This window comes from Loxodonta africana, chromosome 10 (genome assembly GCF_030014295.1).
Source record: "Loxodonta africana isolate mLoxAfr1 chromosome 10, mLoxAfr1.hap2, whole genome shotgun sequence".
Lineage (NCBI taxonomy): Eukaryota > Metazoa > Chordata > Mammalia > Proboscidea > Elephantidae > Loxodonta > Loxodonta africana.
In genome coordinates this window covers 87,104,495-87,121,471 of record NC_087351.1, presented here as the reverse complement: position 1 = coordinate 87,121,471, position 16,977 = coordinate 87,104,495, and the positions used below count along the sequence as shown (strand labels likewise).

Here is a 16,977-nt window from a genome sequence, read left to right as displayed (position 1 = left end):
AATCCATTCAGAAGTCGCACAGGTTCTCAACACCCTACTCTGCACCTGACTCTTTCGCCCCCATGACAAAATGGCACAAGTGGCTGCTTCCAACTCCTGTAAGGTTGACAACACCTTACCTAGCCACGTAAGGTTCTGTTCTCCATCTCTTAAGTTACTTGTACATTTTGATCTGATAATTTGTAAGGTCTGACTCCTCTTTTGGACATGTAATAGGATATAGTATAAATTACATCACTCTAAAAAGTCACAGTCATATAATTATCTCTCTGTAACCTTCTAAAACCAGATGCCTACAGGCCCCTTGGTTTGCTGGCAGTTACCAACAAAGTTCCTTACCCTCTTCTTCCCAGGCTCGGAAGCACGAGTATCATAATCATCAGGGAGCTGGAGATAATCCTCCATTCTGCTGGCAATTGCCTCCCAGTCACGTTTCCTTTTAGTGCCAGTCCTCAAGCCATCCAACTTGTCTGGGGGACAAACACAGAGCCGTGGCATTAAGGAACAGTGTGAGTTTGCACGAAACACACAAACAAGGGAAAAGAAAGCTGGAACACTTTCAGAAGGCACATCCACATTTCTGAGGGCAGCATCACTTGCAGATCCAAAGTATCTTCTTGGCTGAGATAATATCAAGTTGTGCGCAATTTCCATGGTTTATCTGATGTTCATACTGGAAGCCATTATCATGGTGGTTTAAGTAACAAATACGGGCAAAGACAAGAAAAGCCACTTGTCTCCTGGCCCCCTTGCTCCCCAGCCTTCCAAAATCATAGCACCTCAGAGCTCTTATGTTCGGAAGGAAAACGCAAAGTTGGTTTTTTCTAAGAACAATTTCTTCCACTCTTTTTTTTGTAAACACAATATTAGCACCACCCATTTGATCTCCTATCCTGTGTAATACTGTGTCACATAAGAGCACGTAGTACCAAGAACACAATGAGTCAAGCTAATATTTAAAAAAGTTTTAGATTAACAGTTTCTATTGAACAGGAATCTCAGGATTTGGGCTGCTATGCGACGATTCACTGTGAGTTAATGTTTATGAATAAGCTGACTATATAAGATCACTACTTTTTCTGGTTATGCTATGAAGTGCTGTGGACCATTCTGAGGCTAAGGACTAGTCAGCCAAAGTGACCAGATTTCAATTTTCTTACTGACTCCTCAATCTGAGCGGGCTAGGCTTTCCAAGGGCCCCAAACTATAATCAATTAAATACACAGGGACTCCTGATTCAGAAATTATGAGATATGAGTTCAGATGTCTTCAAGAACATGCAATGAAAATGTGTTGCTTTTTTTATTTGTTGTCAATACTGATTTGGAATATCACGTGTGGAACATTATGAGCTGTATTTTATATATACATACGTTTTAGCTACTTCCAAGCACTAAACCTCTGAATCATCTGGGGTTACAGAAACACACTATTATTAAGCAGGCCAATAGAGGAAAGCCTAAAGTCTTCAGAGACACACAATAACCATACTTCACTGAACTTCATATAGGGCACAACATGTAAGGAATAGAAATTTTTTAGGCACCAAGTTGGAAGAACTTGATATGAAAGAAGAAGTGCAATAGAAGCAGTGGTAAGAGGGAAGGTGAGTTTATGTTTCAAACAGGAAAGTTTCACACACAACTAACAGTATTCATATCAGACAGGCTTCAAAACTCAGTAAAATTTTGCATACTTGGCAAAGCTTTTATTTCTTAAATCCCTCCCCCATAGAAGCAATATAACTGAAAAATCAGTTAAGGTAAACTACAACACTTTACACAGCCCAAGAAAAGTTTATCACCCCCCTTTGGCAGAATTTTAACATGGATGGCTTCCACAGAAACAGTCTTCTAACCTCCTCCATAAGTCATATGCTGTACCAAATGGCTCTAGCTACATGTGCATGACAGCTCGTGTTACACAAAATCTTCAAGAAGTGACCCCTTGGCTGCACAGGGACACAAGATATGGTATTAGAAAATCAACAAAGTCCCACAAACAATACAACTGTTCTCAGTTCAACATGTACAGTATTACCAGAAGAGCCGAATGGGAAACTCCAACACACTTATTAAATAAACAGCAAAGGATTTTCAAACTTAGTTAGAAGGTCAGCTTTGACATGAACATACTTCACAGGGAAAATTTCATATTTTAATTCCAAGAACAGAGCATGACCAGGCAGCAATGCAAAAGGGCAATGTGAAAACCGCAAAAACTTTTCCTTATACACTGGGTATATGACAGAAATTACAGATGAGGAGTTCCATATTTGCAACATGGAAGTTCACAGGAGCAGATATTTCTAGTCTGAGCACCCTTGTTTGAAATGCTGAATTTGAAATTTAATCATGCTTTGACATGTTTAAAGTGTCCTCCTTGAGGCTGATGAAAGGCTTACACCTCTTCCACATGGCATCCTGAAAGCCCAAATGCACAGGTGTATGACATAAGGTGAGGGAAGAGGAATCTGGGGTGTTAAGTGTAGAAGGAAGAATGGTGTCCCATACACCCATACTAATGATTTTCAGAGGTTTGAGTTTCAAAAGATGAACTTTTAATATGAAGGTGAAGTTTTAAATATTCAACTTGGAAGGTCACAGAATTTTACATTTTCAAAACAGTATATATTTTTATAGTACAACAGAAAAATTCTTCAGATACATCTATTTATAGTCTAAACATAAATGGTATTTCTGAAAATCTGTCCAAGATGAAAACACAAGTGTATGTGAGTAAACAAATAATAGTTACACACCGCTGTGAAGAGATGAATCTGACATACAGGCAACTCAATTTGTGCTTATGAGTTGTGTGTATTGTCCTCACTTAAAGAGAACTATACACACAACTCATAAGCACAGGCAAATGACACTGAGGTGAGAAAAGTAAAAGTTCTTGATATGGAGAAATTTATAGCAGGATGGTAACAGCCTCATATATTTCAGTCCTCACGGTTTGAGGAACTAAAATCATGTCATTGGAACTTTAGTGGCTCCAATGCTGAATCCCAGCATCTGACATAGCATATAACACCCACCCTTGCATCAGGGTGCCTGTGTCCCAGCCGGGCAGAAGCCAGCCATGTGGACTGCAGGTGGGCCAGAGGGCCTTCAACAGCTCCATGACACCAGGCCAGGTGTAGTGCAGGCCTGTTCTGTGAGCACAGATCAAGAAGTCTGCAATAAGATTTAACCAGCTGCATGAAGACTACAGTTAGGTATTTCCTCATTGGCAGACTCATTTGTAAATCAAAATTCCTCAGCTTCAGATTCATTATGCTGGGTGGAAACATATTAGGCTAAAGTGTCATACGTTTCCACCCAGCATGATGATGTTACCAAGAATTTAAGAATGCTGGCAAAATCCTCAGAAAAATAAACTGTATCTGCTAATCAAACATATTGAATTTGTTATGATAAGGAAGGCAAAATAAACAGGATAATTCTTCAATGCAAAATCGTCATATTTTAGAGAAGAATCTTCTCAACTGGCTCATTCTATCAAGAATACTCACACTCAATTTGCCTTCCTCCATAGCTGGATTAGCTCTTAATATAATTTGTATAAGATGAAAGTTATTATACAAGATATTATTGCCATTCTTATTAAAGACAATCAAAAAAAAAAAAAGCCCAGCTGCAAATATGTTAGAATTTATTTTCTAGTTCATTACCTTCAGAGCCTGAAATGGTTTATTTAACAAATCCATTTCTGGAATTCACTGGCTAATGTTCTGTCTTTAAAATTGACTGAATTTGTACAAAATGTATTTTCTGAGAAGCAAATGGTAGACAGGCCAGACTTTTTTCCAGAAATCAGTGCTAAATTTAATACCATATTTTCTTGAATAATCATCATAATGAGATTCTATTTTCTTTTTTCTTTAGAAACTAGAAAGAAAAAGTAGAAAATGGACTAGCTTAAATTAAAAAAAGCATTATCCCAGATCATATATTACATGAGGCCTATGAAGATTATATTCTTAGTTAAGAAATTTATCACTTTTACAATCCCCATATCTTTATTTATGATCTCTATCTTTGTCCCAAAAGATAATCACTATTTTGAGAACCAGAAAGAGAAGAGTGATCTTAGTTAGTCTTACAGGTTAATCTAAAATAAAGAACTACAAACAGATTCAATCTCATGTCAAAACAAGCAGGTCTAAAGCAGTATCATTAAAAATTGGTGATTGATTACTATTAATATTTAATTGCATGTAAACACTTATAAATACTTTAAACGTCTACCGAAGCAGATAGTTGGTTATTATTAAGATTTCCCACAGAAGGAAGAATAATAGAAGAATACGTCAGTAACCACAATTTTTACATGACATAAACTAGGAAAATTTTCTAGAGTTTATAACAAAGCATCTACCCCGATAATATAGTAATACTCCAGCTTATGGAACTATCTTTCAACACAGGACCTGATTAACATCAACTGCTAACACGATCAGTTGAGCAAAACAAAGGCATAGCCTATGCATTGTAAGTAAAACATACCCTCTGATGTCAGAAGCACACACAATGTGGCCCAGTAGTGAAGCAGCTAAATGGCTCAAACTTTTCTATGAATTGAAGATATTTAGATGCTTACTTCAGTTTTAGAGTAATAGCACGATGCCAGGAAGAGAAACAGAGATTGACAGTCATACTTCATAATTCAGTAAGCCTAATCTTCTCAAAAAGGCTTTATTGCACTTTCTTAGATTTTTATTAATATATCTTAATCAACAAGTTAAATAGTTCTCTTTAAGTGAGGACAAAAAAAAAAAAAAAAATCATTGAAAAAATGTTATGTAACATCACCATGAGCTATTGGAGGAAAATCCATTGGATACATACAATTTTCTGCTTCACAGATAACCTCCTATTAAGCAACTCCAATTTTTTATTTGAACAATCACTTTAACCGTTTCACTTTGTAATCTGGCACTAAAGACAACGTGAAGGAAAATACAAATGGAATCTTATAAAAGCAGGCTCCTCAAAAACTGTATCTACCTCCTCCCACCCAGGAATGCTAATTTATATAAGGAATTTAATTGCCTTTTAATTAATTTTAAAAGTTTAGTATTTATTATTATCATTCAAAGTATTCATAATCAGGTTCGATTTTGTACTGCAGTCAAATTTTTTTTACAAAGCAGGAATCTCATCAGCACCAACATTTCTGATTTATATAAAAGAATGGATTTTAGAAGTAACAGTATGTTGTTACTAAATTCATCACCTATTTCTTCTAAAATACTTTTCTTTTCACTCTCTGTCACAAGATGTAAATACAATTACACCAAAAGCTAGCAAAATAGATAGGACGATGTAAGGTAGGCCAAAAATCTTGGTTTAAGCAGAGGTTTGGGGCAAATTTGCTCTTCTTACAGAAGATCTATGACCGTTACCATCAGGTATCACATATAAAAACAGGAAAAAGGAAATACCCACCTAGCTTTGCCTCAGATGTGTCCATCTCCCATTTGCTTTTCGGAATGTAACCCTAAATCGTACACAGAGAGAAGCTCGAAGGGTTAGAAAGAGACACATACATGCACATCACTTTTGAACTGGAAAAGCATTAAAACTGGGAATGGATTCAGTTTCCACTCACTGTTACAAACTTATCCTTAGGGAAAGCACAGTCTCATCTTTGAAGAAACTGAATTACCAAATTCACCAAACTGGACTGCCAGATTTCAGAGCAGTCACTTCAGGACAGTACCGGGAAGGCGCTGTGAGGCAGCTACAGTGCAGGACTCACCCTCGCAGTCTGAACAACAGCCGTATAGCAAATATGCTAAGAATGTACAAGTAGTTACTGTGCTAATATTAATATCATTCGGAGTAGCATAGGATTTATACCAGCTAGGTTATTTTCTAAATACAACTGCTATTCTCAAGTGAAAGTAACCATGAGGTTCAAAGAGCATTTTTAAGTGTTACTTTATATTCCACTGTAATTTTAAAAACTCAGAAGAAAGGAGAAAACTCGGTATCACTGAACCCAACTATAAAGTGCACCTCATTTTAAAAAGACTCAGTCCATCTTACAAAGGCTAATTCTACTGAATCAATTTCAGAGCATTTCTCTTTAATCACCTGAAAATTATTGTTTCTGATACTGTATGTGTCTTAAAATTAGTGTTTTCTTATTTTATGAAAATGCAGGCATCTCCGCAACTTATATCTTACATTTAATAAAATAACTGTGTAGTTTATTTCAAACTCCTATATATAGTTTTCAAATTTCCCAATGCACCTATTTAACTATCCAGTAACCCCTTCAGTTTATTCACTTAGCAAATGTATGCTTTTCCATGTGATTTATTGAGATTTTTCTCTTTTCCTTAATTCGGACTGTTTTTTTTTTTTTTTTTTAATTAATTCCTAACATACAGAAGCTTTAATATTAAAACTTATTATTTAGGACTGATTCATCAAAGGTATCAATATCTTCTTTTAAGGGTCAATATATCCCTCCATTGTTGGGAATGTTTAAGTTCATAGAACAGACTGACACGCAGGTACGTCAGAACGTCTGTCGAAGGCTTCAGGGCAATAGTTTCTGGGTAAGAGTTTTCTATAGCATCATCATCCTTCTAGGTAACCTACGGATTTTATATAATTCTAATCTTTAAACCAGAACTAATAATTCAATTTTAATTTATTAGATAGTATTTCAGGTTATAAATTATATTATCTTTTTCAAATATGTTTTTAAAATAAACAAGACAAGCTATGCTGAAGTAATGGTGCTAAAAATATCAATCAAATTTGTACAAATCACATCTCAAAAATCATCTGAAAACCCTAAACATCACTAAAATAATATATTTATAAACTCTGAGCCATATCTACCAGGTTCACTGAAGTACTAAAGAAAGCAAAATATCATACATATGATCCCCCGAAAGGATTCTCTTAATCAAGGAAAGTTTGGATTTCACCCAGCTGTTTTAATCAGTACAGAGTGGAAAATGTGAAGTTTACTGAGAGTTCCATTAAAATAGTCTGAATGACATGAACTTGCTCTTAACCCTTTGGTTAAAATTCTCCAAGAATCTTTTACTCTTGGAAAAGACCCCAATAGCAGAAGATCTGGATTCTGAATCTTAGAATGAGTTAAGAGAAGTTTTAAACATAAAGATAAGCAAAATGAATGTATTCATTTCCCGCTGCTGGAACCACCCTCTTCTTCCTTTAAACTCTATTATCCTCCCACTGCTCTCTTGAAACGATAGGCCATTTGGAAATAGAAGAGATAGTCCAGTAGGCAGAGTTCTAAGACTTCTTTGCCAGGTCTCTGATGTAAAAATACAGTATTACGATGTGTTTTGCTTTTAAAAATTAAAAAGTACATTCAATTAAAGTTCCAAGCTTTGACCTGCACCTAAGCAAGTCAGATGTTTTGATCTAATTCCTGAACCGAAATCTTCACAAAAGAAGACGAAGCTTTAGAAAGCTAAAAGTTCACAGACTTCTCATATGACTTTATAGTACACACGCTGCAAGTAATTAAAGAAGTCGTTAGCCATATTCAGGAACAGCGTGGACCTTTACATGAATTTCCTGCCTACATTTTAGATCATATATATCAAAACACAACTTAAAAAAAAAAACTGTTTAAAAAAAAATACTGAGACTCAAATGCCATTAACTTTAAAGCTTATTTTTTTAATCCACATTTGAAATCTAGGCATGTAGAGGGTGACGCCATCACTACATAAACACACAGTTTCTATCGAGAGTCCTCTATATCACACATGGTTTGATGGGACCACTCCTTAGAGACTCTGTATACTGTAGGGATTAGGGTAGGAATTAGGGTCTCACTTTGTACATTTTCAGAAGAATATGAGAGGCAGCTTTAGGAAAGGCTGAGGTATTATATAAACTGAGCAATATTTTTGATTAAAGAAGCAACACTATTTCAAGGCATTGCAGATCACTGTACTCATCAGCAAACACTGAAAAGTCCACATAATTCTACGGTGGTATATTCCTGAATGACAGGTAAGGCAAACATTTCTACAGAGGTGTGATCAAAAGTATTTACAGTAGGTACACAGGAACTTAGAAATCACACTACATAAGCCTCTAATCAGTCTAAGCAAAATTCATTGCCTACACAGTCAAATAATTTCCCCCATCACTTAAAAGGATAAAATGCAGAGAACAAATCCAGCAGTAAGTGGCAACTCTCAGTCTCCTCATTCAATAACAATTCTTCTGCCTCAGTTGACAGAAACTCAATTTTGACAACTTGTAGCAAAGAAGAGACAATTATACAACGTTGTGTAGGCTGCATCACATACCTGCTGGAATGTAAAAATGTCCTTTCATACTTAATTGGTTTTCTTGATAAGTAAAACTACCTACAAATAGATGAGTGTGTATAAGGGTAAGTTTCTCAGCAGTCTGTTAAAATTTTCTCTTAATAATATAGTAGAGGGTTCTTTTGGTCTGGAGAAAAATCAAAAGTATCCAAAAGTCTCCTTGGAGATGACTATGGAAACTTTTACCATTAAAAGGTGTATCAAAACAGCGGTAATCTGACCACAGATCTAAATTTAAAACAATATCCTTCTTAAGAATTTTAATAAAGAGACACTTTGTTCAAAGTGGTTGGTCAGTCTCCTACCAGTTCGCTTTCCTCTTCTTCTGCATCTTTCTTTTCTTCTTTCTGTTCTTCAATATTTGCATCAAAATCTTCCATCTCTACCTATACTCCCCCAAGTAATTAAAAAAAAAAAATCAAATTGAAATAACGTTTAGGAGAATGTTGAGTCCCTCAGTGAGATCTGGAAGGAGCACAATTACCCAGGGCAAAACAACACAGATTCACTGTTACGTACTAAGTAATTTTAAAACCCTAAATTTTGAAGCAGAGCTCATAAAAGACAGAGCAGTGTTCTAGCCTTTAATCTTCCTGGGACATCTATCTTTATAATTTTCTAGGGGTTTAGTACAATGCTCTGCTCTGAGTAGATGCTCACCTGTTTTGAATGCCTACGGGTTACTAGGATTTCTTTTTAAAACCTTTAAAAATTATTTTTCCAATCAGATAAAACATATATGATTCAAACTTCAAAATGTAAGAAAGGATATAATGGAAAATAAGATAGTAGCTTGGCCCAGAATGACAGTAGTGGTAATATAAAGTAGAATGGACTAGAGAAGTATTTACAAAGTAAAACTGACAAAACTTATAGACTGACTGTGGTGGAGGGGTAGAGTCAGAAGCCGGAATAAGAGAGAGCAAAGTTAAAGATGACTCCCAGATTACTGGTTTCAGCAATCAGGTGCTTCTAATTACTAAAACAGAGCATACCAAAAGAGGAACAGGTTAGAATATATCACATTTTGGATACCTTGAGTTTGAGATGCATTAACGTATGTTTTTTGTAGACAATTTGGAAAATAATGAGAGAAAGAAGAATTACAAAAACTACCTACAATCCCTCCACTTGGATGGAATTACTGTTAAGATACGGATATAACTCACTATAGTCTTGACAACTTAATATTAAGAGCATATAAGTGGCAATCAAAGCTATTAGGAAGGTGCAGATTACCTATGTAGAATGAAAATAGGGACTAGGAGAGATATAGCCTTTAAGAGCACCAACATTTAAGGACTGGGCAGTGTGAGGATCCAGCAAAGGAGACTGAAAAGGCATGGCCAGATAAGAGAATTCAGGTGAGTGAGAACCAAAAGAATGTGGACTCACAGAAGCCAAGGGAAAAGTATGCTTTCAAGTTGAGCGTGGTCAATTGTGTCCAGTGTGGCTGCAAAATTAGGCAACAGGAGGCATAAGAACTGTCCATTGTCATGAAAGTTACCGGTGAAGGGAGATTCTGGACAGTGGTGGGGGCAAAGGCAAGAAGGAAATGGGTTGAGGAGTGGCACAGGAGGTAAAAAAAAACAATGAAAACATTGAGCATACGTAACTCAATTACGGGAGAAGGTCAAAGGAAACAGAAGTACACAACTGATCAAAATACAAAATCTCTCCTTTTTCATAATAAAGATTTACTTCCACCAAATTAATCATTGATTCAGGCAAGAGTTATTGATGGGTGAAAATCTGCTGGGGAACAGGATATTTACGATTTCAAAGTCTCTCCCTACAGATTACCTATTAGAAAGGGACAAAGGTACCTCTACAGCAGAAAAATCTGGCAGACACCACCTTAACCGAGTGAGGTGATAAGATAAATTGATAACATATGGCTCCTGATGTGATGCCCTGAGGACACATCATTTATGTAGTATTCTTACTAATGTTTAATCGAAATCTAATTACATGGAAAGAATCAGACAAACCCAAACTGAGGAGCATTCTACAAGACAACTGGCCTATACTCTTCAAAAACCCTTTTTCTTTGTCTTTTATGACAATGACATGGCTGAGAAATTATTTTAAAGGATTGGATCCTGGATTAAAATTAAAAAATGCTATAAAGCACATTATGGAAACAGTTGGCAAAATCTGCATACGGATTCTATATGAGATAATTCAGGAAATTTAATCCAAGAAATTTACATTATTTAATAAAGTATTATATCAATGTTAAATGTTATGAATTTGATAACTGACTTCTAGCTTAGTAAGAGGATGTTTTTGGTTTTAGGAGATATCTGCTGAAGTACTTAGAGGTGAAAGGTTATGAGGTCTGCAACTTACCTCTAAAATAGTTACAAAATAATAATGATAATAATAATTATAAGAAGAATATATATCAGCAAATATTAATAACTGGTGAATCTTGATGAAAGAGGTACAGGTATTCTTTGTATTCTTTAAGCATCTTTTCTGAGGGTTTAAAATTTTTCAAAATAAAAAGTTGAAAGAACGTCTCTTTTGCACTGCATTCAAGCCAAAGGACACTCACCTCTTCAATAGCAGCATCTTGTAACAAAGAACGAATGTCCAGACGCATCATGTGACGAGGTGCAGATTCCCAGTGATCAGCCATCTATTGAGAGATTCAGAAGGTCAAATTATCTCTGGAAACTACTCACATAAAGACTAAGTGAGCACCCAAGATAAATTTAACTAATACTGTAAAGTCTCACAGGCCAGTTCCAGGATCAGCTATCCCACCCCTTTCACTTACATGCAAAGGAAAAGAAACATTTATTAAAGCAGGAAGAAAAGATATTCTGGAAGAAAACGGAATAAACAGCGGTGATATTGACAAAATGAAGTTTAGCATACTCCACCATTTTATGTTTCCAAAAATCACCTTATTTATTTCTTTAAGCTTTCTTCCATGAATATTTCTCTTGCCACAAGTCTGGTTATCTGCACTCATTTCAGCCAAATATACCTAGGAAAGAATTAATAATTATTAGGTAAACAAATACAATACTTACCTGACAACACAAAATGTTTTAAAGTTCTTTTAGGTCTATACCTCAAAACCCTTGGTTTTTGCTGCACTCCAAAACTGGTCAAAATGTCTAACTCTGTCATTAATAGCATCCAGGATAATAAAGGGGAAAAAGCCATCATCCAGAGTCTTTTTGAAAGTTTTGAACATGCTGGTGCGGTAGGTCTCCTCCATCTCAGCTTCATATTCATATTCCATTACCTAAGATTCCCCAAAAGAGATCTAGAGTTAGCAAAAGCAAAGAACCATTCTAAGCCTCTTCCTTGGGTAGCATCTGAATAGATGACTTTGAAGTCCTTCTTTCACACCTGAGTACTAAATTTTATTCAGAAAAAAGCAGTTTTTCTTTGTCTTCAGAAAAGCCGCATCTCCTTCTGAGGATGTTTTCCATTAAATACTATTACTGAATCAGGTTGTAATCTGAAAGGAATATACCATACCTTCTTTTTCACTTTCTTTCCAGAATCTGGATCCTTCTCTTCTTTTTCTACTTCAGTGATGAAGTAATCATCCAGGCTTAGAACTCTGGGTGCAGGTCCTCCAAACTCTACTTCCTTATCCTAAGAATCATATAGTCAAAGAGATTAAAGAGAATTTATAGAATAAATTAATGAATGTTCACATCAATGTTCCCTCTTGTGACTAAATAACACGTAATCATTCAGCGGTTTCAAATCAAGCAGAGGCAAAGTATTTGTGTAAGGTAAAAAAACTGGTACACAACGGCATCTATCACATGGACCAGCTAGAATGGGATCAGGTGGGAGATACCTGTACCAATGCCTTGCTGCTAAGAAGGCAAGTGACTAACAAAAGCAACAAGTTCTTTGGCTTTCACATACTCACTCGAATGAGTTTTGCAACATGTGTCTTTCCACTGCCAGGCAATCCTCTCATTATAACAACAATCTGAAACAACAAACACACACACACCAAAAAAAGACCACTCAGAGAGGATTTTTTTGCAATGATCTATCTATCCATTGAACATATATGAAGTTAAAATATCTGGCTGAAAACTCCAGTACTAGTTTACTCAAATGGAACCTAGTTATTCTACGAGACAAATTTAAGAATGTATACTTCACTAGTTAAATAAGCCTAGATGAATCAAGTCTTGTACCTCTCCCTGTTTTTGTTCCACATACCAGAAACCTAAAACCACTTCTCCCCTTCTTCAAAATGCAATTAACTGAGCCCCTATAAATTACTTTTAAAAGTTTTCAACATCTTTTTTTTGCCAAGCAACTAAGCTTTAACTTCTTGAAGATTCTATAGGGTAGACAGCTTATGAGATTTCAATTGTGTGATGATTTGGAGATGGTATAATGCCTTGAATTTGCTATTAATACTCTGTTACAGAAAAGGAGAGAAGTTATGTTCCAGATATTTTAAAAACCTCTTAGGTTTTGATTTGCAAGAAAACTGGTCAGCCTCATCAGACTCACTCTCTCAGGTCTGCTCTCTCGGCCTGGTGGTTTCAGAATGTCATCCACATTCTTAGATTCCGGCTTCTTCTCAACCCGTGAAGCTGGAGGTGGCTGGTGGCTTAGTGAAGGAGCTGGCAAGGACATTCGTTCCTCTGGGTAGGTTCTTCGTTCTCCTAGAAGTAGAGCAGTTGAACAAAATTACTATTAATACAGCAATTATTTTAAAATTTAATTCTCCCCACTAACCCTAAGGTAATATAACTCAAACCAAGTTTGATGATTTGGTGAGCCATCAATTAGAGAACATTTAAGCAACTTTTAGGTATGATTTTAGGCAAACAGAATGTTTTGAAAAAAATACTGAATCCATCCTTGTTTGTATTAAATTTAGGAAAAAAGTTAAGCAACAGGACATAGAAAAATACTATATACTTTGCTGGATAGTCTCAAGTATGACTGATAGTTCTGTAACTTCCCCTTTATAGTTTTAAGAACAAGAGTCACTAACTTGGGAAAGCTTGTTCTTAAAAATAGGTATAAAAGTTCTAGTTTAAGTATAATTTATAGCAATGAAAAAACTAAAAGCAACCTAAATGTCCAACAATAAGAGCTTTATATTTTATCCACACAATGGAATATCACAGAGCCATTAATTTAACAGGTTTACACATGGGAAAATGTCTATGGTACCACCTCAAACCTGGAACAAGCACAACACAGAAATTATATTTATAGTTTGATTACAACTTCATAAATATGTACATGGAACAGAGAATGAGAGGAAATGCACAATCTTTTAATAGTTGTAGTATGGGGGATAGTGGGATCCTAAGTAATTTTGTTTCCATTCACCAGGATTTCTTTTATAATATAAAAAGGCATTTATGCTTTATTTCATTAATTATATTGCTATTTTTGATGATAGTGCCACCATCTCTGTGAATGGATTTTACTCTGCAAGTTTAAATTCATAGCTACAGTGAAAAGCAACTCCTAATGTTCACATTCTTAACACCCTTATAGTAACAGGCACTGCTCTACCTCCAAACATGGATGGCCCTTCGTAGGCTGGTCGGTCAGACTTCCGGTCATAGGATGGCCTATCGAACCCCCCTCTTCTGGATGAAGAATGGTCTTTTTTGTCTCGATACGACTGAGTCCTAGAACGTATAACAGGAAGCACTTTGGTAAATGAAAAATATTTGGAGATCTCTGCTTTATAATGCAACATCATTATCTGCCCAACTTTCTCTATGGGTAGTGACTCCACAGTCAATATTTACAATTTGATTTTGCTTTTCCATTTAGGTTTGCCCTGCGTACATATAACTAACAAGCTCAGGAATTGCACAAATAAATTGCTTGCCTACTAATTAAGTAATGACTGAACATTTACTGACAATACCATTTCCACTCCCTTCTGGCTGTCTCCCATCTCCCATTTAATTCTCTGGAACTCAAGCTGAGAAGATGCAAGCACCTACTTTCTTGAAAACTGGTCCAGAACTGCTCTTCCTTTTCCAAATTACACACACATGAAACGAATATGTCACTTACTGAATGCCGTTAGATACACTGACCTTTGCAGAGCTTAGGTATACAGTAATACGCACACCTCGCAAAGATTAGTCTTCACAGCGTACCTATCATCTCGGGGTCGGCGATCTCTGTCAAATCGATCCCGGTCATAATCGATAACACCACGATCCCGGTCTCGGTCTCTATGTGTTTCTCGATCCCTTTTAAAATCTCGATGATCTGTCATGACATTACTTTGACGATCAAAATACGGCTCACGGTCTCTGTCTCTATCATAACGATCACGCTGGCATGTATGCTCTACAAAAGCAAGTCATACAAAAAAAGACTTACGTCCCTTTTAATGACATAAAAGCGGAAAAGTACAACTCTAACTTTAGAACTAGTATAAACTGCTGCCCTAAATTCAATTTAAGAATCTTTTAGCTATATCAAGGGGAGGCCCAGACAATCTGACCAAAAGGAAAATTATATGATAATCAGGTCCTAAAGGTTTTAAAGGTACTGATCTCTCTAGGACTCCTACCTGTTTCAAAAGTTGATCTTTCAGGTATTGGATCTGGGCGCAGAGTTATTCTTTCTCCGTAGGGTATCTGTTCAACTTTATTAGTGGATATATCTGGTAAATGAAACCAGGGATAAAACACTGTAAGAATGCAGCTTAAAGAAGCCAAAGCTAAAGCTAACGGTTCCTCTAGAATCCCAAATACCAGTTCACCATCATTACTCACCTCGGCCATGGCCATAATCAACAGTCTGCTGCACTGGTGGGGGCTTGGACATAGGTGGCATACCCAAAGGCATTGGGCCAGGAGGAGGAATGGAAGGGTGAACAGGTGGGAGTGGTAACACCGGACCAGATGGAATTGCTGCATTTTCTGACTTAAATTCCGAATTCAGTCCTTGATCATCATTTGTATCCCAGAGTCCATAGAAAGAATCTTCATCCCAGCGCTCCTGTTCCACACCAGAAGTTTGTGACTTTATCACTGGAGGAGGAGGAGGTGGAGGCGGAGGAGGTGGTGGTGGCGGTATTGGGACAGGTGCCCTGCACACAGGAACAGATGCTCTTGCGGGTGGAGCAGAGGGTCTTACAATTGAACCTAGTGGTTTACCCATAGGAGGGGGCGGTCTGTAGGGCCCTGGAGGCTAGAGAACAGAGTAAATAGCTTAGTAGACAAGCATACCACCATCTTTTCACAGATCAGTAGGAATTAAAGTCTCATTCTCAATCCACAAAAGAAAAAAAACGGTAAATTGAACTTATTCAAAATTAAAAACTTTTCATGCTTCAAAAGACACCACTTTAAAAATGAAAAGGTAAGTCACAGACAGGGAGAAACTTTTTGCAAATATAGGGTTTTTATTGACTAATTTTAGGAGTAAACTGCCCTGCCTTTCTTCCTAGTCCCTCTTAGTCTGGACACCCTGCTGAAACTTGTTCAGCATCATAGCAACATGCAAGCCCCCACTGACAAGAGAGGTGGTGGCTGCACATAAGGTGCACTGGCCAGGGATTAGCCCTGAGTCTCCCACACCGGAGGCAGGAGTTTGACCAAAGAGCCCCCAATGCCTCATATACAGGGGAATGTACTTAACCGGGGGCCACTACAGGCTACAGTTAAAGATAAATGGCTGTTCTTACCTAGAGGTAAAAATTTTATTAGGGTATGGCATTTTTAACTTTGTTAAGAAAATGCTTCCATAGGACAAAGATACTTTCTTTGGAGCCCAGCTATCTAGGCAAGGCTTAAATAGCCTAAACAATCTTGGGACTATGTCTATAAATAAAACAAAAAGTATTTTATTCATACTATAGAGTAAGAGCAAAAGATACATTTATTTTAAAAAAACCTGCAGTATTTATAAGAAAGGATTAACTTCCACATTATAGTAAGGATAATACAAATTGATAAGAAAAACTTTAGGAGCCTAAAGGATAAACTAAAGAGTAAAAACAAAATTTATACAGGAAGAAATACAATTAACTCGTAACTCATGCTCACTAGTAATCAAAAATACATGTTAAAACTACTAAATTTAGCAACAACAACAAAAAAATGAACTGGTTGATGCATGTAAGGCCGTAGTATAGATGTTATACAACTATTTTAGAGATCCATTTGGCTATATTACAAGAATCACAAAAAGCCCTTATTCTTTGACTCAAGTATTCTACTTTAGGAATTTAAAATCACTCTAAGCAGTTATCCAAAGTAAGAACTTGATACAAAGACATTCATTACAGTTGTGTTAATAATAAGAGTCAAAGATTGGAAACAAAAGTTCAAAAGAAATGGAATAGTTTAATAAATTATTGCACATTAAAAATATTATAGAGACTGTAGCAATATGGAAAAATGTTTGTTTAAGTGAATAAAGCAGAAATGTGGATCTATCATTCACAGCTCCTACTACTTGCTAGGAGATTCAAAGATAAAAGACACAGTTCCTATCCTTAAGGGCTCAATTTGGAAGGAAAGAGAACTATCAAAAATCAATATGATAAGGGATATGACAGAGGTCAATATGAGGTGTTCCAGGGGCATATATGAGAGCAATCGTCTCACACAAGTGGAAGAGAAGATAGCAGAGTGAGTTCT

At 36.3% G+C, this 16,977-nt stretch overlaps 1 protein-coding gene across 3 annotated transcripts in view; it reads right to left on the bottom strand.

Moving 5' to 3' along the window:
• YLPM1 (YLP motif containing 1) overlaps positions 1-16,977 on the bottom strand; it is an 87,534-nt gene that overhangs the window by 13,863 nt on the left and 56,694 nt on the right. The window contains exons 7-19 of one of the 3 annotated variants that reach the window (XM_003408770.4): positions 15,106-15,523; positions 14,901-14,993; positions 14,479-14,674; positions 13,877-13,995; positions 12,854-13,008; positions 12,252-12,314; positions 11,846-11,965; positions 11,430-11,606; positions 11,259-11,342; positions 10,905-10,988; positions 8,650-8,730; positions 5,457-5,508; positions 340-470 (exon numbers count right to left, since the gene is read on the bottom strand). In XM_003408770.4, coding sequence (XP_003408818.1) covers positions 340-470; positions 5,457-5,508; positions 8,650-8,730; positions 10,905-10,988; positions 11,259-11,342; positions 11,430-11,606; positions 11,846-11,965; positions 12,252-12,314; positions 12,854-13,008; positions 13,877-13,995; positions 14,479-14,674; positions 14,901-14,993; positions 15,106-15,523 — 1,773 coding nt within the window. The other 2 variants (XM_064292753.1, XM_064292752.1) reach the window with 2 other exon arrangements.